Raw genomic sequence first — 27,473 nt, 5'->3', positions numbered from 1 at the left:
GTGTGCGCGTTTTTCTTTGGGTGGTGGTTTCCCCTTTGCTTTGCCTCTCGCTTGCAGCCAGAGCCGAAGCAGAAGGCGGTGCGATTGGCTGCTGATTACACAGATCAGCCCCGAGAGCCGGGGCTCACGCTCGCACACCCTCACTCACTCACTCACTCACACACACACACACACACACACACCCGCACACCACACACACCCCACAAAAACTCACCCGGGCTGCGCCCGCACCAGTCCAAGTGGGGAAGGAGCATCCGGCCGCACGGAGAGCAACACCTCCACCTCTCGCCAAAAATCAACCTGCACAGCGAGGGAAATAAACACCTTCACTGCCAGCACTGGGAAGGACGGGCAGTTTACACGGCAGCGCTTTCCTCCACCCCACTTATTTTTCTTTTTCTTTTTTTTTTTTTTTTTTCTTTTTCTTTTTACCAACAAGAGGAAACCCCGTCTCCGGTTTTGAGCACAGCCCCGCTTCTCCTCCCGCTGTCGGGGGCTGCATCTGTCCGAAGCCAACTTCAGCGGGGGTGCCGGTGCCGTGTCGCCCGGTGCCGGCCAGAAGGGCGACTCGGCAGCGGGATGGCAGCATCGGCCCGCTGGGTGCTGTGCCTGTGCCTGTGCCTGGGCTGGGGCTGCCTGTGCCTGGCGCTGGGGGACGTGCCCAAGGCTCGCCGGCTTGGGCTGCGGCGACGAGCTGCCCTGGCAGGAGCTCAGGGCGGCCGAGCCAGAGCCGTGGCAGGTGACTACAGCCCGGGACAGCGGCGGGCAGAGCGGCTGCAGCCAGGGGACAAGGTGTCGGAGCACATGCTGCGGCTCTACGACCAGTACAGCGGTGGGCAGGCGGCAGCAGCGCGGCCCCAGGACCCGCCGGGGCTGCCGGCTCCGTCCCTCCGCCGGGGCAACACCGTGCGCGGCTTTCGGCCGCTGGCTGCAGGTGAGACCCCAGCGCCCTCCCAGGGGAGCCCCAGCGTGGAGGGGAGGGGGCGAGAAGAGAGATGAGGAAAGCAGCGCTGCCTGCAGCCACGCTTGTGGTTTGGGACACGGTGCTTACATTGTCCCGTGTGTTTTAATTACCGGGTTATCTGCTCAGCTCGGTACGCGGTGTCTCTGCTGGATGATATCTGAGTACCATATGAGGGAAGTGGACTAATTAATATATCCTCTCCGGAGCCTCCTTTTATCAGTATTTTGCATGCATAGCTTCTGTTGAAATCACGGGTTGATTTGCATGTGAGAGAGCAGTAGCATGTGCTGGCGGTCCTTTAGACTATCCACAGAACAGTTTGAGATGTTGCTGACAGTAGCGGCAGTTTGGGGCAATAGGGAATGAGTTGAGCTCAAGGATAGTCTGTGCGTGGCAAGTGCTGTACTTCAGCATCTTTGGCAGCGGCAGGTAGATCTCTGTCCTGATTACAGACTGCTGTGCACAGGTAGATTTCTGAAAATGTGAAGTCACTTTTCACAAAAGGATATTTCTGGTGGGGGAGACGTGTATAACATAGCAGTATTGCAGAGGAACCATGTCCTAGCAGAAAGAGAAGGCAGCACTGTCTTAGCACTGCATCTCTGGACTCCACTGCTCTGCTCCATAATGCATCTGACCTCTGTCAGGGCTCAATGGAAATGCCACAACCCTAATGTGACTCTCACTGTAACAAACTTCCCAAATCCACTGAATCCTGGAAACTTGCTGTTTGACAACTGTTGGGCCATCCAGAGCAGCCTGCTTTGACAGTCTCTTGGTTTTCATCACACTGAAGGGTTGACCCAGCTGTAAAACCGAGTTCTGTCTGGGAGTTTGTGACCTACACTGATTCCTTTGTCTCCCAGAAAACTTGCTGAGAGCTGGGTGCCAGACTTTGCTAAGGTTTATTTGGGAGTCATTACTGCTGATTCTTCAAAGGCAACAATGTCTATTACAGGATAGCTCTGCACAGAGATCAAATACCGTGAATAATTGAATGGCTTTGGCATGTTAGGATTCTGTGCTACAAACACTCTCCGTCATATGTTACCGCAAGTGTTTCTGTCCGCAAGAGAGGATTTAGAGGCTAGAGACTTAAATATGTTCATTTTAGAGGATGGATAGGTGGGACTCTTGGTTTGCTGTCCCCATGGAGATCTTATGTAGAAGGTACTCTCTTGTCTTTATAAAGTAACCAGTTTTTGAAATATAAATCCAATATATGTTCCTTTGTTCTGAGTTAAGTGTTGCCCTCACTGAAAAAGAGTAAGGTATAATCCAAAACAAAAAAAGGGGGAAAGGTATAATCCAAACAGAGTGTATTTTCTCCTTTAAGCATATCTGATTAAAGATATTTATTGTTCTAAACCTAGAAGGCCTTTGGTTGAAATCCCATCTCTGTGGTCTTTCTGATTATATTTATACTCTCACTTGACGTTGGGTGGCAGCAGTCCTATAAACACACTATTCACTAATCCCTTTCCTCCTCCTCCAATACTTTCACAGTTCAAGTGCCAAAGCAATAAATTGGAAGTGGTTATAAGTTTTTTGACACTTTTATAAGTATTTATGCAAAATATTTAACCAATTGGCTGTTGTCTGTCTCTCCCCGTAGGCAGCAGCAGCTCGTTTGTATGGTTATTGATGGCATCCGAGTGCATTTCCGTAAAAAAACCTTAGATCAAATGTTCTTTGGGGTGGCATTGGGGGAACATTAAAAGACTTCTGGTTTCTGGCTTCTTCCTTGCACCCGACTGCCTGGCCAGCCCTGCGATGCAAACGGCACCTCCACAGTATTTCCTTCTGCAGACAGTTCGTTTCCAGATCTCTGCTTTGACCGCCGGGCTCCTCAGCTGCAGATTTCAGTCTCCCAGTGGCTTCCCCCGGCCATAACGTGGCTGTACCAGTTGTTAGTCAGTTCTGTTGCCCTTACTCCTTCACACATTAGACCCTCCCTGCTGCTAACCCCTTCAGGAGACAGCTTTTGATATACGATGAGCAGAACTCCCCTAAGAATCCACTGTTTTCTCCTGCATTTGCAGCAAGAGGCCGTGAAGGAAAACTTTGGTGACTTCATGTGCATTTTGAGCATATATTTGGCAATTTAACCATGTATTTTCAGGAGATAAACAACTCCTTTTCAAAAACACGCCGCTCGAATAGAGCTAAGAAACCTTTCTGTCCATGTTTTTCCCCTAAAGGACTTCTGGGTCTTTGGCAGCATGAGGAAAGCCTTTCCCAGCTCCTGCAGGTAACCCACCAGGCAAATTTTGGGGACCCTAAAAGATAGCGTGGTGCGCAATGAGATCAAGAACTGGTAGGATCTGTTGAAACTCTTCCCTGTTTCTAGTCCAAGAAAAGTGGTGCTGTCTGTCAGAGCTGCAGTCTTGCAGGAGACAGGCCCAAAGAAAACCCAATATGTGGTTACTGAAAAAAAACGCCTTAACAACAGCACAATGCAAGTTTTCCTTTATGTGGTTCAGTCCTCCAAGGGGACAGGGTGAGAGCTTCTACCCTGTGTGGTCACCTCTCAAGGGTCCATCTGATGCTGCCCCGCAATCCTCCACACACCAGATTGCACAGCCAGGCTGGATAATTGGTGGTTTGTTGCTCGCTCTGTGATTCTGGGCCTTTAATTTTGATGACTGTTCACGTGCTCTTGTATTCTGGCAAATTTGGTTTTCATCTCTCCCACCAAGTTATCTCAGAACAGAATTGTCCAGTTTGAGTTGCTCAGAAAAATAACCTGTGATGCCCGTGACAAAGCTGAAAAAGCCCCAAGCCCCAAATCCATTTTCGGAGCAGTAAGGATTTACATCATCTACAGAACATGCAGTCCCATCCCAGCACCATTTTTTGTGGATTGAACTGCCCTTGTTTACCTTTACATATTCAGTCAAAGGATGGTCAGCCCATGATTTCTGGGAAGCTGTCAGGCTACAAGTGCAGTGTTGTGGGATATTTATGGGATGGTGCTAGTGGCCCTCATCTTACTTAGACCAGGCAGCATGGCAAGCTCTGCCTAAACAGAAATCCTGAGCCAGAGCCTTCCCCAGTTCTCTGCAGGTCTCACAGCAGTGGGTGGTTTTCCATCCCTTGGGACTAAACTGGAAGCTGTGGGGAGGACAGGGTGATATGTGAGCTACAGGTGAATGCTTTAACAGTTAGGGTGAGCGTAATCTTAAACTGTCTGTGCATCAGTTTCTGCACACAAATCTTCTTTTCTCCTGCCCCTTAGCAAAACCACCAAGTGACCAGCCCTTGGGCTGATACAAATCTGTTTGCCCCCAGTGCTTTCCACAGAGCTGTGCTGATCTGCAGCTTCTGAGGCTTTGGACCTGGAGGAAAGTCACAACCTGGAATAAATGCAGAGAGTGGAAAGATAAAAGCCTTGAACACAAGGCGTTCAGTTTGCTTTTGAAAGTATTTGTAATCATAGCATCGCTAAAGGAACATGTCTTGCAAATGAGTCATTTGAAAAACTCTAACTTTAATTGGAGGGTCCCTGTAATGATGTTATAGTAAAGCTATACAGGCAGAAATTACTTTAAACTCTTTTTTATTGACTGAATTTCAAGTAATTTTAGGTATTACACCTGCCCCTGGGCCAATTCTTGTGGTTTAAGAACTATGTTCTCCTCCTCTTTCAAATGCTTTTCTTTCCTTTGTTGCGGTGTGAAATGCCCACGCAAAGAGGGAAACCAAGTACTGCACGGGGAAGCCAGCGAGCCACCGGCTGCTGTCAGACTGGGAAAATCAGCAGGGGCCCAATGCTAGCCTCTGCAGCGCTGGTAACAGTAAGGTCGTCTCTGATAAGAGCTTTAAAAACATTCAGGCAGAAGACCATGGCAGGGGGGCTGGGGGTTGTTTTTTGTTGAAGTTTTTTGTTTGTTTGTTTGTTTGGTTTTTTTTTGTGGGTTAGAGGGAGAGAGGTTCTGTGCCCCTATAAATAAAATGCAATCAACAGCATTCTTCTTAGCACTGTGATACTTCTTAGGCAGAAGGAACTGGGCCCAAATCTGCAAATTTGCTGAGGCAAATGGGCAGGATCGGTAGATTTGGCCTGTCAGGACCAGACCTGGGATCTGGGTTTTCTGGCTTCTGTTACCACCTGTCTCACTGTGCTGTCGTCCGAGTGGATGAACTAGCCTCCAGTCCTCAGTCAGGCACAGTTTCTAGAGCACCTAAGTTCCAACGTGAAGATTTACAGCCTTGAGGAGACGGTGCGTGCACCTTTGTTTTCATACAGCAGACCTACTTCTACCAACTGAAGTGAATTATGACTGAGAAGGAGGAGAACCAGCCTTTTGCATTCTCCTTCACAGCTTTTTGTGTTTTATTGATGCTACCTGCTTGCTTGTTTATTATGTGCTAGTTTGGGATTTGTTGTTATGTTTAGTTTACAGACCTGGTCTTTCTGCTCAAAACATGTAGTAGGGAGACGATTCACATGCTGTGCAGCACATTTGTGATGTGCAATGTGCATATTCATGCACTTCATATCACAAAATAGGCATGTAAGTTAGATCCTAATTATTGTACCATTACTGCATCTCAACGTTCTTTAAGTTTAATCAAAATGATTAAACTTAAATGGGATTATTTAGCTTTAATCAGAGTGATGGTTTTTTTACTTTTGTGTGTCAAGTTCCTAGCTGCTACAACCTTGCCTGCTTTGATAGAAATAATTAAGCCAGTTTGGCACCAAGCTGTACGCCCTTTAAAAAAGCAGAATGGGATCCTCTATTTTTCCTTTGCAAAATACGCAAACCAGTAAGGGGGGAAATGGCAATCAAGTAACAGCAAAAGGTTGGAGACAAGAAGAAATCTGGCTTCCAAATCTGTGTGAAACTTTTTCCCATTTCCAGCTCTGAGTGAACTTTCGTAGCTGGCCTATGAACCCATGAAAACAAGGTTTTACAACGGAAACACTGATATGTTCTTAACTGTGCACTGGCACAAGGGCACCACTTTAATATCTCATTTAAATGATGGCTAATGACGACTATATAACTAAACAGCCCTCATTATTGCATCCTTTTTCACCCATGGGATAGATTTGGCAGTCCATAAAAATGTCAGTGCATCCTCTATAAAGGTAAACACACCACATGTTGGTGGATTTGTTCCAGCTTATTGATGCCTGCAAATGCCCCTTGTAACATGAATATGTTTCTGCTGGTGATGTCAGTCTCCACAGACCTACTGCTCTTTCTTAAAATACCTTTTTAATGCCAGTAACAGTAACAGGCAATACAAACAGCTGCGGGTTATTGCAAGGTGAGGAAGCACAGGCCATGCCTCTGAAGATTGAGTGGCTACAAGTACTTCAGCTGTAGCACTAGGAGGTGGGTTGCTTGCTGGTTTTAGCTGCCAGTAACTATTGGCAGCCCAGTGAGTGAGCACAGCCTGACTTGTATGACAGCCACCTGTATGAAAATGTTAAGGCATTTCTGCTTTAGGCCTGGAGATAATGTATCTCCCCTTTTCCCCTGCCATGGGGAGCTTTCTCTGGGTTCTGGGTTTCTTTCGAAACAGAAGAACATAGAGGTGAGTAGTGATTTGCAGTTGGGCTGAGGAGGCCAATAACTTTGTAGCCTATCCATGTACCTGCCTTTACCTCAGGAGTTATATTCCACAGGAATACAAGCAATGAGGTGTTCTCGCTGTGAAGTACTTTCCTGCCCAGCTCATGGCTGCTGTTCCAAAGCTCTACATGGTACATGCAAATGATACTGAAAGTATCTGATAAGTATCCGATAAGTATCTGATAAGATACTGAAAGTGCACTGATGCTGTGTCTTACCTGCTGCAGTTTGGAAGAGCTATGTCATGCAGAGCTTGGTCTTCAGAAATTCCTCATCAGGCTGCCAGCAACATGGTAATCCCTTTAAGGGGAGCAGAGATTGCCATTAAAGCCTAGCCTCAGAGTATCTGGAAGGTAGCAGGGTATTCCTTGCATGGAGTTCTTTTCATTCCCCATATTTTTTCCTCTGCTCCTTTCCTCTTAAATCTTCGCTGTTGACTTTATTGCAGGGAAGTTGTCTGTGCTTCCTGTGTGGTACTACAGAAGAGCAAAGCTGAGTTAGTACAACTCTCTTCAAGTAAGTCCTAGAAGACTTAGACAAAAGACTAGCTCAGCTAATACTGCTCTGATAGAATTCTGCTGCTTGCAGTGCTGGGAAGTAGAAGTGAGCCCCCCAAGTTACTGCTGTTCAAGTAATAATGACTGAGTTGTAATTGCATCACATTGTGTGCTGCTGTGTATGAGTGCGAGGTTACCAAGTACAGCTGCTCAGAGATGTGTGGCAGAACCTTGCCAGGCAGCAAGGTGGTGGTCCCTGCTGTGGGCTTGCTCCAGCAGCCATCTGCTGGAGGGAGACCTGGTACCAGCATCTCTCTCAAGTGTCATGTTTCAGTATGAGATACTTCAAGGAGAACATCGATTGCTGCAACAGACCATTTCACTTCTGGGCAACTAGTTTCTCCAAATGTTTGGTGTTTTCATTTTTGTCTGATACTGAAAACATAAGAAAAAAGCTATTGCAATGTCATGACCTCCCAGGGCATAGGTTTCTGGGCCTGCTTTTCTTCCTTCAACTTGCAAAGCTGACTTCATGCTTCTAGCAACAAAGCTCTCTGTTAGTCTTACTAGATTTTGTTATCTTTGAGACCTTAAAGCTCTTTTTATAGCAGATAAACTGGCCAGAGACCTCTACTGGGCTAAGACAGTCCGTGTTTCCCCGCTGGCTGCTAATCTGTTGGTGCTGGGCCCTATGGTTTGGCTCCCTTCCCCTCTCTGTTTTAAATGGATACTAGCGTCCTAGGAGATATTGGTTATAATGAACATCTATAAGTTATTGGAGTTGCTGAAGCCCTAGGTAGGTTTGGTTTAAGTTTGGGGGCTTAAAAATATTAATTATAAAACCTAAGCTTCAGCTCACATCAGACAGCATAACTAAAGCAAGCTGGCTGAGGCTTTCAGAAAGGTTCATGCCTCACAGTAAAATGTTGTTAGATGCTATTCAGTACCTCCTGTCCTTGGTTAGTAGTTGAAATTATGTTATTGTGGGGACAGATCCTCAGAGGTTTCTGTTGTCTGGGATGGAGGATGAAGTTTCATTTAAGGCAAATTTAATTTTCCTGAGGAAAAGGTGCATTTGTAGATACTTTAAAGCTGAATCTTCCTTTATATATCTGTCACTCATAAGGGTAATTACTGGCCTGCAGTATGCTTATTTGAGTGCAGTGCTCACATCGCACTCAGGTATCATTGTCACACAAAGGATGGATTTGACACGGTGTTCCTAAGTTGTGACAGAAACCTGGGCCACACAGCTGAGTTTTTTTGAGCTGAGAGCCAGCAAAGCCATAGGCATCTGTGCTGGATGCTAATAACCTGCTTGTAGATGATTTTGTGAACTGAATTATCTGAAACCTCTTAATAGCTTGAGCTCAGAGGTCGTTCAGTGAGAAAATAGCACCACCTACTGCAAGTCTTTGGTCTAGAGTTAAGAGTGGCTTCTTAGGCTTTGCTTTTAATCAAAGTATATGTTCCTCCTGTGTCTGTTTCACACCAGATAGAGTTTCTTTATAAACAAAAGCAGCTTGTTTTGTGTTTTGCTACAATATGCCAATTTAGAACAAGCAGTATTTGTTAAACGGAATTCTTATTAAAAAATAAAATCAAAACTTGTCATTTAACATTAAACAGGGGTTCAAATAATAACTTCTTTAACAAACATGCATGAGACACCATAAATTCTGTATCCTAAGACTGATATGCATAGTCCTCTGCCAGATTACATATTAAGCTTATAATATTAGTGATTACAAACCACGCAGAGGTCAAGTGCACATGTGAGCTTAGTACAAACATAATGAGTAGCTGGGTTTGGCCTTCAGGAATTTAAAAAAAAATTATCAAAATCAAGGAAAATCCCAGGCATAAGTGATAGCCAGAAATTGGATGGATTTGGTACATTAGTTTTCAGATATTAAGAATTTACCTACCAGAACCTTATGTGATCCACTGTCAGGTTGGGCTGAGTGTGTAATCTATGGTGTCTTCCACAAATGATTTGGCATTTTTTCCCCCTGTTTCACTGAGAATTTTTTTCCCCTAATTTCTTGAAGCAATACATGTGACATACTGGGGAGAAAGTCTCTGTCTTTCTACTGAGGCTGATTTCTCCTCTTTTAATATCTTCTTTAAATATTGATTAGGAAAAAAAAAAAAAAAAGTTAGAAAAAGAGGCCACTTATCTGGTTGGGATGGGCAGACAGAGGGAAAATACTGTCATGCCCTGGACTCTGAATGACAATAGCAGTTATGATATCTGTGCCTGGAAGCGCAGATTGTCACCCAAAACATCACCCGGAGCATAAAGCTGCCAAAATTTTTGAAAGTTCAGTATTGGAAATTATTTGGTCTCACTGCTTTGGCAGAGGGCTTAATACAGTGTTTTGAGGGTGGAAGCAGAGAGGCTGTTCCTCCCTACTCCACAGGCGCGTCCTCTGTGCTTCTCTTTTCTAGGATAAAACACAACTCTTGGAAAAACTCTGGAGTTTAAAACTTCTCTCCAGCCACTAGAGAGGGTTTTGACATGCTATGGTGTCAAAGAAGCATTTAACTCCATGTTGCCTCATTTTCCTTACGTATTGGGTTGTTTCCAGCCCTCTGGGGGGCTGTAGAGCATACCTTTGCATGACTATATTTGACTTTTCGATACAGCTTGTTTTTACAGGTCTCGATAACACTTTAACGTTTGGATCTATATTTCTCCCACTCTGAAGGACAGACATAACAGCACGTCAACCAGGAATCTTGTAACAAAAATTAAGCTCACCTCCAAGCCTTTCTGTCACACCCTGCAGGAGATTAAAGTAGTCAGCTATATGTTTTCACTCCTGTGTTAGGAGTGTGTCTCTGGGTTTGTGCAAGATACCTGTGGTTAAATTGACTTCTCTAATTTCACATGTGGAAATGTGGAAACCCCGCTTTGCACCACATCCCTCCTAAATGACACAGTAATACCCTGACCATGAAGATGTATTGTCCTTAGCTTGTTTCTGTCTGCACAGAGGCTAGTGGGTGCATTTTGCCACCACTGCCCATCCTCCTCCCACCCTGCACAGAAAGACAGCTTGGTTTGGCTTCATTTGGTTATTAGGGTTGCTCAAGTACTGTCCACTTAGCTCCAGCTACATAGTAAATATTTGTTACTTGGTTTCTCATGAAATTGATGAAATGTCCTAGGGGGAATGACTGAATTTATCCGTGTAATTGAAGTGACCCTGATCCAGATTATTCTAGAGGGAAATTTTTGTTGTGATTAGTGTCCGACTTAGCCAAAAGGAAGTCATACAAGCTTGAGTATTTTTAGCCCTTTACAAATTGTGAATTGCCTGTGTCTCCACAGTTGACTTCTGAGCCTTAAAAATGAAAACAGTGCTTCTAGCCTGGTGTTTCTCCCTGCCACGTCTTTAGAGGCAAGCTGCATTCCTTCTTTGTGTGCAAGACTGGTGTTAATGCTTGCTTCTGTGCTCAGTTCTACCCTTGTAGTTGTGAAGGGCTCTGTGTCATTTATACATACAAAGAGGCCACTAAATTGGTCATGGAGGAATGGTTAACGTTGAGAGGAAGCATCCTTTGTAGCACAGGATTTCAACTTGTCTTTTGGTTTAGTTTTTGAAATATGTAGTACTTCTGCCTGGCAGTTTAGCATCCTATATGTAGCTGTACCAAACATTACATGTATTTGAGTCCCTCTTTAATAGCCACTGACAATTTAGAAGCTGCCACCCAGGTCCCAAAGTTCCCATTTTGTAGGTGAAGCCCAGATCACAGAGGGGCAGAGTGGGAGGTGTAAGGGAACCAGCTAGGCTTTTTGGCACTGAACAGCTCAGTGATCAAAGCTCAAATGGCTTACTTAGAAGCATACTTTAAAGCCTGGGGCAGCAATGAGAATCATTGCCCCATTTCAATCCAGGATTTTTGTCTTCCTCACAGCCACATTCAGCCTCTATCACGAAGGAAGCAAATCTTGTCTTTCTAGCAAGGGGGCTTTGGCTCATCAGTATGATTGAAGAGTACAGACAATCCAGTGCCTGGTGAAGCCAGTGGAGCCATTCTCCAGCTTCAGCTGTGTCTTGGTTAAGGCACGGCTCAGTGCTGTTGATGTCCCATTTGTCTTGGAGAGAGAAAGACAGACTTGTAGGCAGGACAGAGCAATGTTACCTAAGGTGTTTTTACAAGGAGGGAAGAATGTTTAGAGAGAGAGAGGGAGGGAGGGAGGGAGGGAGAGCAAAACCTTACTATGATATTGCTCAAGTTTCTGGATGATAGATACAGCCTTCAGTGCATCTCTTATCACCTGTGTTCCTATGACCTGGTTTGTTTCCTGGAATCAAAGGAGTGGTAGCACATGTATGAGTTTTTCTGGACTGAGATACACATTACGAGGAAGCCAGACAGAAAGTATGTGACGTTAAGGTCACCAGTTTACCAGCTGGTCATTATTCTGAACAGTGGCCTTAACCTTTTCCCAAAGCACTGCATAAAAATTTTCCACGAACTTAATGTATAACCTAGAAGGTAATATGGTTTGGTCCTTTTGGTTTCCATAACATTTGGAATTGCTCATATTCTTATCTAAATATTTGTTTTTTCTAGGGAGCCCTGAAAGCCAGGAGCCATATGTTTTTAACTTGACTTCACTCACCAAGTCTGAAAATATCTTGTCAGCTTCGGTGTATTACTATATTGGTGATCTGCTGAACGCTAAGTGGAACTGTTCACAATCCAGAGGCTGTTCTCATGGGCACAGAAAACCTGAAATTCAAGTACATCTTTCAGTGTGGACCTTTCCTTCTATTGGGAACCAGACCCAGAGTCTGGGACGTTTCCTAATAAATGTCTCCAGTGCTTACGGGGATGTCCTTTCCTGGCAGTGGAAGGATATCACTCAGGTCCTGCACAAAGCAAAACAAAACAATGAACTTCTGATTGGTGTCAAAATGGATTTGACAAGCCATCACCCATGGAAAAGGGCACCTTCTTACTACGAACCTTACATTCTGATATATGCCAACGACTCTGCTATTTCAGAGCCAGAGAGCGTTGTCTCTAGTTTGCAAGGGCACCGTAATCCTCTGACAAGGGTCTTTCCTAGGCCAGAAAGCCATGTAAGGAGCAGCAGTGGGAAGCGGCGGCGGAAACGCTCTACAAATGTCCTGTTGCCATTGCAGAACAATGAGCTTCCAGGAGCTGAGTACCAGTACAATGAGGATGAGAGATGGGAAGACAGAAAATCATACAAAACATTCCAGCCACGTTTGGCAGAGAGGGCAAAGAGTAAGAAAAAGCAGAGGAAGAATCATCACCAGAAGAGCCAGACTCTGCAGTTCGATGAGCAAACCTTGAAGAAGGCGAGGAGGAAGCAATGGAATGAGCCAAGGTATTGCGCCCGGCGCTATCTCAAGGTGGATTTTGCAGATATTGGCTGGAGCGAGTGGATTATTTCCCCTAAATCCTTTGATGCCTATTACTGCTCTGGGGAATGTCAGTTCCCAATTCCTAAGGTACTGTTTTTACTGATCTTTTTGCACTTTCTGTTATTGTAAACTATGCACTTCTTTTTTTTTTTCTTTTTTCTCTATGAGTAGAATGCAGCTGGTCACCTATTATGTATTGGGATACAGTAAATAACTGATATCTTTGTCTTGTACTGCTAGGAGTAGTGGTTAAAACAGCTAGTAAAAAAACAGGCTTGTAAAGATAATTAAAAAAATATTACATGGTATTAGTTTTTTTGTCCAGAGCCCAAATTGACATAAAACATTTCCTGAATAGTGCTAATGATGTGTGAACTTGTTATTAACCTGTTTAATAAACATAATACAGGCCAGACACAGAAAATCACTTATTAGACAGTAGGAGTTATACCATGCAGAAGTCTCTGCTGCCAGGCCTGCAGTGGGGTCAGTCATTACAGCATCCTCTAGGAAAAATGTGTGCCTCATGAGGCATTACTGTCAGAGTGACAGAGAGTATGTGGAGCTACAGGAGCAGTTGGGATGCTCTGCATGTAAGCCAAAGATCCCAATGACTCACTTCTGTGACAGAGTGGATCCAGAAGAAATGGTTCCCAACAGACTGCCTTTTGCAGTATCCTTTGCTTTTGATGAGATTGCATGTGGGTAGCAAGAAGCGCCATGACTTTGGTAGATGAAGTCAGCTCCTGAAAATCAAATGCCCAATGTCATTATTAGCAGTGTGCTTCCCCCTGAAGTCTACCAAGACCTAAAAGTGAGATGCAGTATTGAAGGCTGGCATAAAATGAGGGGTACACTCAAATAACACCTACAGGAAATTTCAGTGAAGGTAGGACATCTGGTCTCACTGAAACCTCATGTTCAAGAGTGCCTATTCCTGATGCTATGAAACCTTGGCAGTCTGCTTCAAAATTCATGTGGAATCTCAGAGGCTTAAGGAGTCAAGGGAGCCACCTTTTGAAAATGACAGGTGGCGAATTTTACCAAAGATGATGGAGCCCAAATAAAACAAGCTGAGGAAGGAGTCTCTGTTTGAAGGAGATGATTTGTCTGACTACCTCAAACTGCAATGGCAAACTTTCAGGTTTTGGATCTAAGGGGAAAAAATGAAAGGGAATAGGAAGAGATACAGTCACTACCTGTGCATCAATGGCATTGTGCCTTTAACTTATTGTTGATGGGAACCGTGCTTTACTCAATATACAGGTTAGAAATTTTAAAATCAGTGGTCTTGAACTTCTAGAGGACAGACAAATTTTTCACTGTCCACTGTAACCATCTACTTAAAAGTGGGTTAACATTTCCAGATGCAGCTTTTGTTATAAGAACTTTATCCCAACCGTAAAAGAGTGCTGTGTGGTCTTCCGTTTAGCAGAAAATGGTACATGACAGTTAAACCAGAAAAGCTAAAGTATTTTAATTCAAAAGAGTTCACACAAACACAAAGTCTTCAGCTGATCCTGGCCTCTAAAATATTCTTCACTTAAAATGAGCTACTTGCTGTGGGCTACCATCAGAGTTGCAAAGACACAAAGCAAACGTGAAGTATGGTTCAGAGAGTTAGTGATTCTACTGGAGGTCACTTTCAGTCAAGTTCTTCTATTTCTGATGATAATTTAGGACAAGAATGTTCAGTAGCCTCTTAGAAAGGCCTGAAGTTGTCTCACGTTAAGCCCAAAAGTATTTAGGTTCCTGTTCCATAAAGTTATCAGCTCTGGCTCTTTCCATTTTCAGGCGAGTAAATCATAGCTGAGATGCTTATGAACACCCATGATCTAGCATTTGTTAGAGAATAACCATTTCAGCCCACTCATTAGATTTTGTGTGTGTGTATTTATTTTTTTCATTTGGCAGACATAAAATAGGCTTCTACCTCCTGAGGCAGCAATGGCCTTAAGAAAAGCTTTCTTTCAATAGTCAATACATACCATATATTTCAGGGTTAGTGCCTCTTCTGTCTCTATGAGGTATAGATCAAACCTAAGAATGCTCGATAACGTGCATGTTCAAAAACAAACAAGGCTTTCACCGAAACAGTTCTGAAGGTAGTGGTTTTAGAAGAATTTGTTACTGGTCTCTCCCTGCTCACCTACCAGGGGTGGTGCCCCGCTAGACCTTCTCTTCACAAACAGAGAAGGACTGGTGGAGGACGTGATCGTCGGGAGCTGTCTTGGGCAGAGTGACCATGCAATGGTGGAGTTCACTATTCTTGGCGAGGCCAGGAAGGGGACCAGTAAAACCGCTGTATTGGACTTTCGGAGGGCTGACTTTGAGCTGCTCAGGACACTAGTTGGTGGAGTCCCTTGGGAGGTGGTTCTGAAGGGCAGAGGGGTCCAGGAAGGCTGGGCGCTCTTCAAGAGGGAAGTCTTAATGGTGCAGGAACGGTCTGTACCCACGTGCCCAAAGACGAGCTGGCGGGGAAGAAGACCGGCCTGGCTCAACAGAGAATTGTGGCTTGATCTTAGGAGGAAAAAGAGAGTTTATAAGCTTTGGAAAAGTGGGCAGGCCACTAAGGAGGACTTTAAAGAAGTAGCGAGGCTGTGCAGGGATAAAATTAGGAAGGCCAAAGCTCATCTGGAGCTCAATCTGGCTACTGCCGTTAAAGATAACAAAAAAACGTTTCTATAAATACATCACACAAAAAGGAGGACTAAGGAGAATCTCCATCCTTTACTGGATGCGGGGGGAAACTTAGTTACAAGAGATGAGGAAAAAGGCGGAGGTGCTCAATGCCTTCTTTGCCTCAGTCTTTAGCGGCAATACCGGATGTTCTCTGGATACTCAGTACCCTGAGCTGGTGGAAGGGGATGGGGAGCAGGATGTGGCCCTCATTATCCATGAAGAACTGGTTGGTGACCTGCTACGGCACTTAGATGTGCACAAGTCGATGGGGCCGGATGGGATCCACCCAAGGGTACTGAGGGAACTGGCAGAGGAACTGGCCAAGCCACTGTCCATCATTTATCAACAGTCCTGGCTATCGGGGGAGGTCCCAATCGACTGGCGGCTAGCAAACGTGACGCCCATCTACAAGAAGGGCCGGAGGGCAGACCCGGGAAACTACAGGCCTGTCAGTTTGACCTCAGTGCCAGGAAAGCTCATGGAGCAGATCCTCCTGAGAGTCATCATGCAGCACTTGCAGGGGAAGCAGGCGATCAGGCCCAGTCAGCATGGCTTTATGAAAGGCAGGTCATGCCTGACGAACCTGATCTCCTTCTATGACAGAGTGACGCGCTGGGTGGATGAGGGAAAGGCTGTGGATGTGGTCTACCTTGACTTCAGCAAGGCTTTTGACACCGTCTCCCACAGCATTCTCCTCGGGAAACTGGCTGCTCTTGGCTTGGACTGGCGCACGCTTCGTTGGGTTAGAAACTGGCTGGATAGCCGGGCCCAAAGAGTCGTGGTGAATGGAGCCAAGTCCAGTTGGAGGCCAGTCACTAGTGGCGTCCCCCAGGGCTTGGTGCTGGGGCCGGTCCTCTTTAATATCTTCATCGATGATCTGGACGAGGGCATCGAGTGCACCCTCAGTAAGTTCGCAGATGACACCAAGTTAGGTGCGTGTGTTGATCTGCTTGAGGGTAGGAAAGCTCTGCAGGAGGATCTGGATAGGCTGCACCGATGGGCTGAGGTCAACTGCATGAAGTTTAACAAGGCCAAGTGCCGGGTCCTGCACCTGGGGCGCAATAACCCCAAGCAGAGCTACAGGCTGGGAGAGGAATGGTTGGAAAGCTGCCAGGCAGAGAAGGACCTGGGAGTGATGGTGGACAGTCAGCTGAATAGGAGCCAGCAGTGTGCTCAGGTGGCCAAGAAGGCCAACGGCATCCTGGCTTGTATCAGGAACAGCGTGACCAGCAGGGCTAGGGAGGTGATCATCCCCCTGTACTCAGCTCTGGTGAGGCCGCACCTCGAGTACTGTGTTCAGTTTTGGGCCCCTCGCTACAAGAAGGACATCGAGGTGCTTGAGCGGGTGCAGAGAAGGGCGACGAAGCTGGTGAGGGGCCTGGAGAACAAGTCCTACGAGGAGCGGCTGAGGGAGCTGGGCTTGTTCAGCCTGGAGAAAAGGAGGCTCAGGGGCGACCTTATCGCTCCTTTTAGGTACCTCAAGGGAGGCTGTAGCGAGGTGGGGGTTGGCCTGTTCTCCCACGTGCCTGGTGACAGGACGAGGGGGAATGGGTTTAAGTTGAGCCAGGGGAGTTTTAGGTTAGATGTTAGGAAGAACTTCTTCACTGAAAGGGTTGTGAGGCACTGGAACAGGCTGCCCAGGGAAGTGGTGGAGTCACCATCCCTGGAAGTCTTCAAAAGACGCTTAGATGTAGAGCTTAGGGATATGGTTTAGTGGAGGGCTGTTAGCGTTAGGTTGGAGGTTGGACTCGATGACCTTGAGGTCTCTTCCAACCTAGAAAATTCTGTGATTCTGTGATTCTGTGCTCCTACTGAAATCTAATCCTACCTCGGGTTGATGGGAAATACCTAATTTAAGACAGAATACAAGTCTAAATACTAATTTCATACTAAATACTAATTTAAGACAAGAATACAAGAAAGAGTCAAGATCAGACTTGGAGAACATGGAGAGCAGTAGCAAAGAAGCACCAGCTATCTTCAGATAGATACATAAACCACCAGAAACAAAAAGCAGAGTAATAATAAAGAAGCAACATAATAAAAAGGTTCATTTTCTGTATGCAGAGCCTCTTTTAATACCTGCAACCAGAAAATCCCAGACATGCTTCACAAACTCAGGGCTTAATACCCAGAGTAACTGCAAACCTCTGGGGAGAAGAAGAAAAAGGAGAGAGGAAAAAAAAAAAAAAAAAAAAAAGCTATAAGAATGCTCCTGGCAAGTAAAATGCCTGAGATGAGTTTAGTAACCAACGGTTCTGAAGAGACAAAGTGAAGTTTAATTGTTATTTGAACTTCTGTTTGGCACTCTGGGGCATGACAGGGAGGTATTAACAGTGCGCACCACTGAAGGGAAGTTAACAGATATGGCCTGGGTGAAAGATGAGTTCCATCTTTATCTACGAGTCGTCTGTCTTCAGCTAATTCCCCTGACGTATTGCACTTCATATAAAAAGATTTTCTGTCATACAGAGCCAAAAGTATTTTAGCCAAAATCAGGATCTACTTTCCAGCAAATAATAGCATTGGCCTCTGGTATGTTGTGTTTTAACCCCATCCACCCAAATAAGTAGACTTGCAGCTACTACTGTCGCCATAGCTAAGTCCAGCAGTCTCAAGGGCGTATTCTTCCCCCTCCTCTTCACCTCTGCAGTCCACCTGGGACAGGCATGTACCCAAAATCAGAAGTGGTCCTTGTCCTCAAAAATCTTACAGTAGAAGAAAGGTGAGAAATAAACAGGAGAGGTGAGTGGGCAAGTAAAGCGGCGTTTGAATGACTTCTCTGACGCGAAGTGGGTCTGATTGCCATGAGCTAGCCATGTAGTTCAAGCCTACACCACCGTAATCAGGACATCAGTTTTCTTCCCCAAATTCTAACAAAAGGCCTGATCTGGCTTATCTGTGCAAAACTGCCTAGACTCAGTTGGGTGAGGAATATAGAATCAGAGCATTTTAGGTACACGGACACCGTGACTATGAGTGTTTGCTGCCATGTACTGCAGAGAGAGCGTTTGTTGAGAGAGCAGGTAACTGAAACCTCATGCTGAGACTGATTCCCTGGGAGCAACTGGCAGACATCTGTCTGTATTAGATATCAAATAGTTCCTCTTGTGCATTTTTTTTTAATCACATAAAACAAAATGACCTTGTTTTCCAAGGCAAATGAAAAGCAGAATTAATATAAAGGTGAAGCAAGCATCTTCTAGAGCCATGTGTTATTCTTGGGCATACCTAATATCTGGTGTTGCTAATAAGACTGTGTTTGCAAAGTGATACTGTAACCATCAGGCAATAACAAACTAATCTGTGCCTATGGGTATATAATGTTCCCTTGCTGAGGGTGAACTCCTAAAGTTGACAACCTGTTTGGTAATTAAGAACAGATGTGTTTCTTCCCCCCCCCCCCCCCCCCCCTTCCTTCTCCACCTCCAAACTTTCTGGCCCTACCCTTTCCCTGATTTCAATTAGCTGGCTTGACTGCTCTCAACCCCACGTGTGTTGGGCTTGCAGAACACCACCGAGTGTGCAGGCCAGGGAGACCCTCTCCCAGGTCAGGAATGAAAGCTCGTAACTGACATCATGCGCCCCGCTCCTAATACATCTCTAATGAAATTCAACAGGGCACCGAGTCTCCCAAGGATGCAAGCAGCTTAGCAGGTGCAGCCTTAGCCACAGCTGTACTTATTCACAGATTTGGCAGTGAGGAGTTGGCTCAGCATTTTTCCCTCCCACTGCTCCTTATGGCCTCACCTCCTAAAAGAAAATCTTTGCCTGCTTTTCATTAGCATGAGCTGGACAGAGCGCCAGCAGCCCACAGGCAGTGGCCAAAATACCCCTTCTTGTGCAGGGCGTAATGCCTGTTCAGTACCCAGAGGGGCGTTTCAGTTTTCTGAAAAGCACTCACTAAAATATTTAGATATTTTACCTCTTTGCATCTGATCAGCAGGCCTAGGAAATGTGTTGGGCTCCCAGTGACGTTTGTGGAGAATGCTGCACTGGAGCTGAGTAAAGGACCAGGCCTGGATGCTTCTGGAGCTTTCACATCCTCTTGCAGAGAGAAATTATAGAAAAATGTGAATTATATACTTAAACTACTGCTGAGGAACATAGGTGCCCTTGAATTAAAAGCAAACATGAACAAAAATGTCTTTCTTAAGATCTGCCAGCTAGATTGAGAGCAATGTGTTTGTAACAATGCTGGGAGATCTGTAGCCAATAAGAGGATGCTTCAAGAAGTTTTGCTTTTGTATTTTAAGCAGAGCATCATTGCATGTCTCCATCTCACTCACCTGATAAACTTTGACTGAAACAGCAAAGGGAAAAAAAGATCAGGGTTTATACAACCTTTGTGTTTAAAATGGACTTGGATCCTGAGTATACATGAGAAAATTTGGAGTGTCAGACTGTAAACAGAAGCAAGAGGCATGCAGGACTGGGATCATTTGTTGCTCCGCCTTTCTGCATGCAAAATAGGCTCCTCAATAGAAGGAAAAAAAAAAAAAAAAAAAAAAAAAAAAGATTATGTTTAACATGTACCTAAAGAAAGGCTGAGTGCTCCCCAGTGAATCCTTTCCAATTCTCTGTCAAGTGGTTCCAGTTCTCACTTGAGATTGCTTTCAGCGATGGGGTATGGAAAAAGTCCGTTCTGATTCACTTCTATTGGAATTCAAGGAACATCTGTCCCTGTGAGAATAGAGGAAAAATGCAGAGTCATGAGCTATCCCTTCCTTAAAAGGGACAGGTTAGGCATCCATAGCCAGCTGAACTGGAAGCAGATACCTCTAAATGTACAAACGTTATGCACAAGCGATTTGACGAGCCGCTACCTCACAGCTATTCCTCTGATTTTTGCGTGAAAGGTCATTAGGACTTGCAGATGAGGTAGGTAGATATCTAAGCCTCAAGACTGATTTATCGCAACACAAATCATCTCTTATCCCAACAAAACCGCAAACTGCAAATTTGGCCCGCCTGATCTTGTTCCATATATTTCTCAGTGACACCTGACTGAGCGAACTTAACCATGTGATTCCCAGATTCTGGATGCAAGATGAGCTCTAAGATGCATTGTTAAAATTTCTCTATTACAAAAATAAGTCTCTGGCTAAAATCTGTCTTGTGCATGTTTCATGCTCATCTGCTACAGCTATTTGGATCTGGAAGGGTTTGAGGGCATTGGAAGTAAAATTTAGGATATTTAGTTTTCACTTTTCTGAATATATTGACTTTTCATTTTGTGAATGAACTCATATTTTATTTGGTTGGTTGGATTGTTGGGGTGGTTGGTTTTTTGTTTGTTTTTGTTTGTTTGTTTTGTACAAATGTAGCGAAATAACTATTTCACTGCTCAGATTTGCTTTTCATTTGTATTAAACCAAAATTTGTTTCAAATTGTATGAGTATTAATCCAGGTAATTTAGTCCTTTAGAGCAATATGTCCCCATAATATAAGGCACAAGTGACATGGGATTTGAAGGCTCAGTTATTCAGCAGTGTCACCGATGATGTATATTACAGATGAGAAGTGATTTGGCATGGAAGAATTAGCAAAACAACCTAAGCTTGGAAGACAGCAAACTGGAGCAGTTAGCATTGTGACCTGAAGTATTTCCATACTCTTCTCTGTATATGTTTTATCCTTTTTTTTTTTTTTTTTTTTTTTTCCCCTGATGTACTCATATTCTACCAGCCTGACTTCCTATCATAGAAGGTGTATTTATTTTGCTCCCCTAATGAATCAGCCTGCTAACGTGTTGACTGCCTCACTCCCAGCTGTACAAGTTTATGACTAAATTGCAGCCCACATGAAACTTAATTTACATCAGAAGAGACTGCCTTGACCTTGACCTTGGTGCAAAGTCTGCTGCCTGGGCATTTTCCTGGGAAGGATGTCCCACCGAGAGCAAGAGGCCCCTGTCCTGAGCAGGATGCTCTAGCTGAAAGCAGTGGAGCAGCAGTGACATCCAGTGGCCAGCAGAACCAGGCCGGAGTCATATTCCCTGCTTCTGGCTCGGGGCGTGTGCGGTGACAACTGGGAATAGTCGAGTAAAAGACAGATTTTACAGTGTGTCGGCCACAGGGCCCTTCTTAAAGAAACAAGCTTTGTTCTGGAGTATACAGGTCCCTTTTAACATACGTGAAATTATATTTTCTGCTTTTATCTTTCTCTTGCAGGCCTTGAAGCCATCCAACCATGCCACCATCCAGAGTATAGTGAGAGCAGTTGGAGTAGTCCCGGGCATTCCTGAGCCTTGCTGTGTTCCGGACAAAATGTCTTCTCTCAGCATCTTGTTCTTCGATGAAAATAAGAATGTGGTTCTTAAGGTGTACCCCAACATGACAGTGGAATCCTGTGCATGCAGATAACATCTCAGAAGACCCTTTTGAAGTGCTAAGGTGATCACTTGCTATTCTGTGAGGTTCTTTTTATGATTTCTACTTTTTGTTTGCACTGCCAATGCATTTCCTTTGGGGGGGAGGGGGAAGAGGGGAGAAGGAAAAAAAAAAAAAATGAATCTATCCAAACTAAAAGGATGGAAATGACATGGATTCTGAAGAGCAGTCCCAATGAAAGGGAACATGAACTTCATAAATCTTTGAATTTGACCAAGACGTAACTCACAGCAATGGGGACTGACTGTTTCTGTAGAAATACAGAGATGAAAGAGGAATTTACCGAAGACTCTTCAAGATTTCTTAAACTGTCACAAGGACATACTAATCTATTTTTGTACATGATTCTGGAAACAGCAGTAGCTGTTAATTTTTGTCTCCGTTCTTCTGGTGACTAATGGGGAGGGAGATTAGAAACATACTATTAATCATTTTAAAGCTAAGCTTTCTGCCTTAGGTTACTGAGTAGTGCAGCAAGAAAAAAAAAAAATATCTGACATTCTAAGAGCCTTAGATAATCCAACTTAAACATATATTCCCTTGGTATGACATGTCACTGACTGCATGTGTGTACTCATTTTTGTTAACATATTACTAGATGTCAGTGCCCTTGGTGTGAAGAACACAAAACACATTACTGCTGCATGGGAAATTGTGGTATCTCAAAAGCAAAGACTTTTCTTTCTTGCCACTGTAGAAACTCAGCAGGCTAAGGGTTTGAAAGTATCATGCTCAGTGAAGTGGCTGAGTGACTTGTTGATAACAAATATTCGAGAACATATTTGCAAATAATCTATGAGTAAATTATTGTAGTTGATTCCAAACGTGAAATTATTACCCGTAGACCTTCACTAGAGTTATTTTATCAAAACCAGCTCTGGTTGGTGAGGTTTGATTGTCACGTTAATCAAATAGCAGCTTTTATTTTCTCTATGCTTCTACTCGGAAAATCAAGTTTGCTGTACCTGTTCTGTCAGTTTAAGGTTTATTGCTAGCAGGTTTTGCACAACAAAAATACAAAGCATGCATTCCACCTGGAAAATTTTTGTGCAAAACTACAAGCAGGAAAGAAGTGATTTAATGAATCATATACACATCAGCGAAAAGTTGTATCTGTTATTGGGTCAATGTCAGAGAAACTTCAGGCTTTGTTTCTAGCAATATCCTCTGTAGGAGATGAAGCTTTTTAAAGCACTTCTGACTGTCAAGAACAATGTTGTAGTTTGTGCTAAGAGTAAACATTGAACCACCTTTTTGATAAGTAATCTACATAACTGCCTGTGTGAAGTAGTGTACTTACAGGGCAAATATTCATAGGGAATAAATTAATTCCCCATGGTCAAGAGAGTTCAGTTCTCTACTTTGGAGTCAGTGATTCCTTGGTGTATTGAAGGTGATAACAGTTTTCCTATGTAAATACCTTCTTGCAGTTTCTTGACTATTTGAAGCTAATTTAAACAGTCAATGATTGATTTTTGTATTTGGTCAGCAGTGCTATCATGCTTACCAACCTGAGTAATTTGCATGTGCGTAGGTGTGAGAGGTGTGGAACACACAACTTAGGGATCCTTTCAGCAATGACTTTTTAGTGCACAGAGTCTCAGTGGAAGCTGACAGGAGTTTTGCTTCAAAAAAAAAAAAAAAAAAAAAAAGGGCGGGGTGGAAGAAAAAGATGAGTCCCAGATGCAAGTTAGGTTTTCAGTCCTTCCCTTATCTTGCTTCAACAGCATACCCATGCAGTCAGATTTCCCCAAATCACAATCTGATACCTTCTTACTGTCTGCAATTAAGCAACAGTAATTAGCACAGCTATCAGATTCAATTGTCCTATGTTAGGATTCCAAGAGCTCTGTAGCAGGATATTGCCTTGAAGAATTAGTTCCCTGGAACTGCAAGAAAAAAGTCTCCATTTTTAAAGTGCCATCTTCATCATATAGGAGCAAAATTTCCATCAAAAGTAAGCCGTAAGTGTGCAGCTGTGTGCATTTAGATCAAGGCTCTTTTGATCCACTTCCATATGTTGGAGAAAAAGTTAGACATTCAGTGTGCGAATCAGCTTGACTTAAAAACTGGAGTAAAAAAGCTGTGCTTTTCTTCTGGCTGAAATGACAGACAGGTGCAGACAGCAGAGCTTTTCACTGCTGTGTCTCGGTGGTGAAAATGAGCCTGTCTGTGCTGCTGAGCTGTGGGGACTCTGGTGGTGGCTTTCAGGATGGTCAGGAGCAGCGATGTGCACCAGGCTGCCCGTCCTGCGGGGCTCACCTGTGAACCCCCCGCTCTGCTGCAGGGCCCACTGTCACCAGGGCACATGGGGTGCTAAGCTGGAAGGTGGCTCCGGCCCTCAGACAGCAGGCCCTGCAAGCACGAGCAGAGTTAGGGGCTTCCCCTAGCTGCCTTCTGCAATAGCTGCATGGATAAATGCCTTGTTTATGTGGCTCTGCACGGTGATGGCTACTGCTAAACAGTGCGCAAGCTCAAGCAATAAACCTAACCCAATCGAATCTTCTATTTGTAGAGAGCTTGTTGCAAAACAGATTTCATGCAGCTTGACAAGGCAACCTCGGCTTTGTGCCAGAATGTCCCATTTCTTTGTCCAGGGTGAGGTAGCTGGTGATGAGTAATAGTTTATTGCCAAAATCCTTTCCTTTACAGTAATTTTTGCTGTTCAGTACAGGCTGAAGGCTCTCAAGGTGCATGTCTTGTTTTCCATAGAAAGGTGGGTGCAGCTCAGCAGCACTTGAGGGCTGGATTTCTCACATCACCTTGCTTTAGGATGACAGCATGTTCCTGTCTCAGAACAGCACCAGTCTACATCGTCCCAAACGCAGCAGAAAAAGTACCTTGCAGCCTTCTAAATCCTCATGGGATGGGTCCTCACACTGCAAAAGAGACCACTGCCTCTGAGAGTGGCAGTCAGTCCCCCAGGGAATGCTGTCCAAGCCCCAGTGTCCTGTTTGCAAGGGGGAGGGAGGATTTGGAGCTGCTGGCTCTTGGGCAGAAGGCCAGGGCTGGGCTCAGCTGGGTGTGTGAACAGTGCCTGGCACAAGCAGTGCCAGGAACTGGGCTCCGCAGAGATCAGACGCACCTGGGCCCGCCCCTTGGATGGCAGGAGTTTCCCAGAACAGAAGAGGGTGTTGGCAGCCAAGCTTCCTGGCTTCTGCACTCCAAAACAGAGGCGCAACCTAAATATAGGAGTTTCTCCTGCGCAGCAGTGCTCTGAGTCACTCTCTGGGACTGAAGATGAGTTCAAGACTATAGGCAATGCTTTACACTGCTGTTATGAGGCAGCCTGGAGTTAACCTGAAAAGCATCACCTGTTTTCTTTTTGGAGCATCAATATGCTATGCTCGGTTTTCACTGCGATAAAGCCGGTCTTTGTCATTAACCTTGTCATGTTTGAACAAGTACAATCTTCCAAGTAAAATTTGATCTGCCTTTTCCAACTTTGTACTGAGTGTTACCTTCAATTAACTATGTACGTGAGACATTTTATGCACAGGATTTGTTTTTGCATTTTTATTTTTACATGCAACTTTCTAAGTAAAGCCATGTCTAGCATCAGTAATGTATTAATCACATAAGCAATGATTTCTGTATATAACTTTGTATTACTAGGGTCTTCAGAATAACTTCCAGCTAATGTTATTAATCACCATTTTAGTCTTAAATCAGCATGGGGGGCTTTTGCCACCTGTTGTTTTTTTAAATAGTATTAATTGATAAATGGCTCTGCTTCCCATCTAATTATATAGTATCTAATGCCTGCGCGTTATTTTTATGGCTGGCTCAAAAGATGCCAAGAGAATGTCTCAAGCTCCTCAAACACTCTCCTCAGATAGGCTGTCCTGAAAGATTCAGCACTGCCTCAGTCTGCCAAGGACTCTGGGAGCAAAGTCCCCTGTGAGGAGCAGACTGTGAGCAAGCCTCTGCAGAAAGCTCTTGAAAATCCCCTTCTTTCAGGCTGAATACAGAATCTGGCAGTAAGTGTGCAAAAAACGGGCTGCAAAATAAAACGTATTCACCCTGCAGTGCGGATACCTGGACCCAGGAGAGTTGTCCATTGGAATCAGTGACACAGGGTTACAAAGTGGGCAACGTTCTTTCATTTGTTCGGGGACCCTGAGCTTGCCAGGAGCCGAGTACATTTCGTGATGTGCCATGCACCCCTGGGGTTGTGAATCCCTCTGCTCCAGTGCTGGACCGGTCCAAAAGCTTATAGGATGCTCATCTTCGAGGAGATGCTCAGTGGTTTGCAGGAGACTGACATTTTGTTTAGCAACCCATTTCTCCTTGTAAAAACAGCCTTTGTAAATGATTTTTGTTTAAAAGTTAATGTTTGTACAGACAATGTCAATTTAAAAAAAAAAATTAAAAGTACAAAAAAAAAAGAAAAGTTATTTTGTATATGGAAAGAAACTTTACAGATACTTTTAATTTATTTTATATCTGTGGCCATCCTGTCCTTTTCATATTTTCCTCCCAACGCTCTTCAAACAATGCATTTTTCACTGTCGTTGCGAAGATGAAATGCTGGGACTGTGGGCAAGTTCACAAGGACAGGTTGCAGCAACACTGTGAAGGGCATGTTTCACTACTGATGTATAAGCTTGCCTAATTTGTATTTGTTTCCTTTCAGTAATGGGAAACTTTCACTATGAACTCTGGAGAAAATATAAAATAAAATCACTTTTTACATGAAAACTCCTTTGTTCTGTGTTGTACCCAGGTCTTTCTAAGAACCTTGAAGTTTTCTTTGCATTCTGTGTTCAGCACTCCAGATATGCATACATGTACGTCTCAAGTGCTCGTTTGCAAAGGCAATCCAAACAGAGATTGTGTTTATAGAGCAAAGTACACAGTGGCTGGGGAGTGGGTACTATGGATTCAGTTAAAGGTTAGCTAGTATGACAGTAATAAGCTGCAAAGGTTATTGGACCTGATCCAAGGCCCAAAGGTGTCAGTGGGTTTCTGTCCATTGGTTTCACCGAGTTTTGACTCCAGCCTACAAAAATAGTGCAGAAATTGTGGTGACACCCTGCAGTTCCTCAGAAGAATGAGGCCACCCTAATTGCTTTCTTGGTGTGGACAGAACCTGAGGCTGTTGTGTTAAAACCACGGAGGGAAGCAATTCCTGTAACTGCATACAGCACACAGCTACGAAAGGAAGTCGGGAGGTCCCAGCAGGATGCGCTTCTGACTTTCCCCAGAGAAGGATGGTGGTGGTGGGCTAGCTACAGCGTTGTCCTTCTTGAGTTGGCCACATAGGAGGCAGCAGCTGAGAAGCTCATGGGCTATACCCACTGTGCAGATGCCTGTCTCTGCCTCTCCTACTGAATGAAGTTACAGAAAGTTGGGGGAGGCTCAGTGGTTCCACAAAAGCAAATGAGAGCAGACAGCTGACCACTGCCCCCCTGGGAATGCATGCAAAGGGAAGCAAGGGCTCCGGTCTGCTCTGTCCCCAGGAAACAAGGAGAGTTTTCTTGTCACCAGTTCTGTTCTCTGGGCAGCTGGGAGGTGTCCCCAGGTTAGGGTAACAGAAGAACCCACATGTCCACTCCAATACAAGACATTTGGCTTCAGTTATAGAAATGTTTTACTACAAAACTATGGAAAAGAAACTCTGGAAAGAAACCAAAACCACGGTACGCACAGTACAACTCCCTGCACAGCACAACTTGGCCTAGCAAGAGCACCCCGCTCTAAATGCTTCAGGGCAGGTGCACCAAGGGCCACGCTTGGCCTCTTGCCCTCTCCTGGGAAGGGGGAGGTACCTCCAGATTAGATATAAGAAAAATTCTTCCCCTTGAGGGTGGTGAGGCACTTGGCACAGGCTGCCCCAAAGAGCTGTGGATGCCCCATCCCTGGAAATGTTCAAGGCCAGGCTGGATGGGGCTTTGAGCAACCTGGTCTGGTGGGAGGTGTTCCTGCCCATGGCAAG

At 44.6% G+C, this 27,473-nt stretch overlaps 1 protein-coding gene across 1 annotated transcript; it reads left to right on the top strand.

The window, feature by feature from the left end:
- The first annotated feature begins 579 nt into the window (after positions 1-579).
- Positions 580-21,592, top strand: BMP3 (bone morphogenetic protein 3). Its single transcript, XM_032187033.1, has 3 exons — positions 580-934; positions 11,640-12,547; positions 21,317-21,592. The coding sequence occupies exons 1-3, from the start codon at positions 580-582 to the stop codon at positions 21,506-21,508; spliced, it is 1,455 nt and encodes a 484-aa protein (XP_032042924.1). The 3' UTR covers positions 21,509-21,592.
- Positions 21,593-27,473: the final 5,881 nt, after the last annotated feature.

The sequence above is a fragment of the Aythya fuligula genome, chromosome 4, assembly GCF_009819795.1.
Source record: "Aythya fuligula isolate bAytFul2 chromosome 4, bAytFul2.pri, whole genome shotgun sequence".
Taxonomy (NCBI): domain Eukaryota; kingdom Metazoa; phylum Chordata; class Aves; order Anseriformes; family Anatidae; genus Aythya; species Aythya fuligula.
The sequence above is the reverse complement of the archived record's forward strand: the minus strand, read 5'-3'. Positions and strand labels throughout refer to the sequence as shown.

Coding starts and splice junctions, on each gene's coding strand:
- BMP3 (XM_032187033.1), top strand. CDS start 580: ATGGCAGCATCGGCCCGCTGGGTGCTGTGCCTGTGCCTGTGCCTGGGC. Junction 935..11,639: donor CTTTCGGCCGCTGGCTGCAG/GTGAGACCCCAG, acceptor TGTTTTTTCTAG/GGAGCCCTGAAAGCCAGGAG. Junction 12,548..21,316: donor GTCAGTTCCCAATTCCTAAG/GTACTGTTTTTA, acceptor TTTCTCTTGCAG/GCCTTGAAGCCATCCAACCA.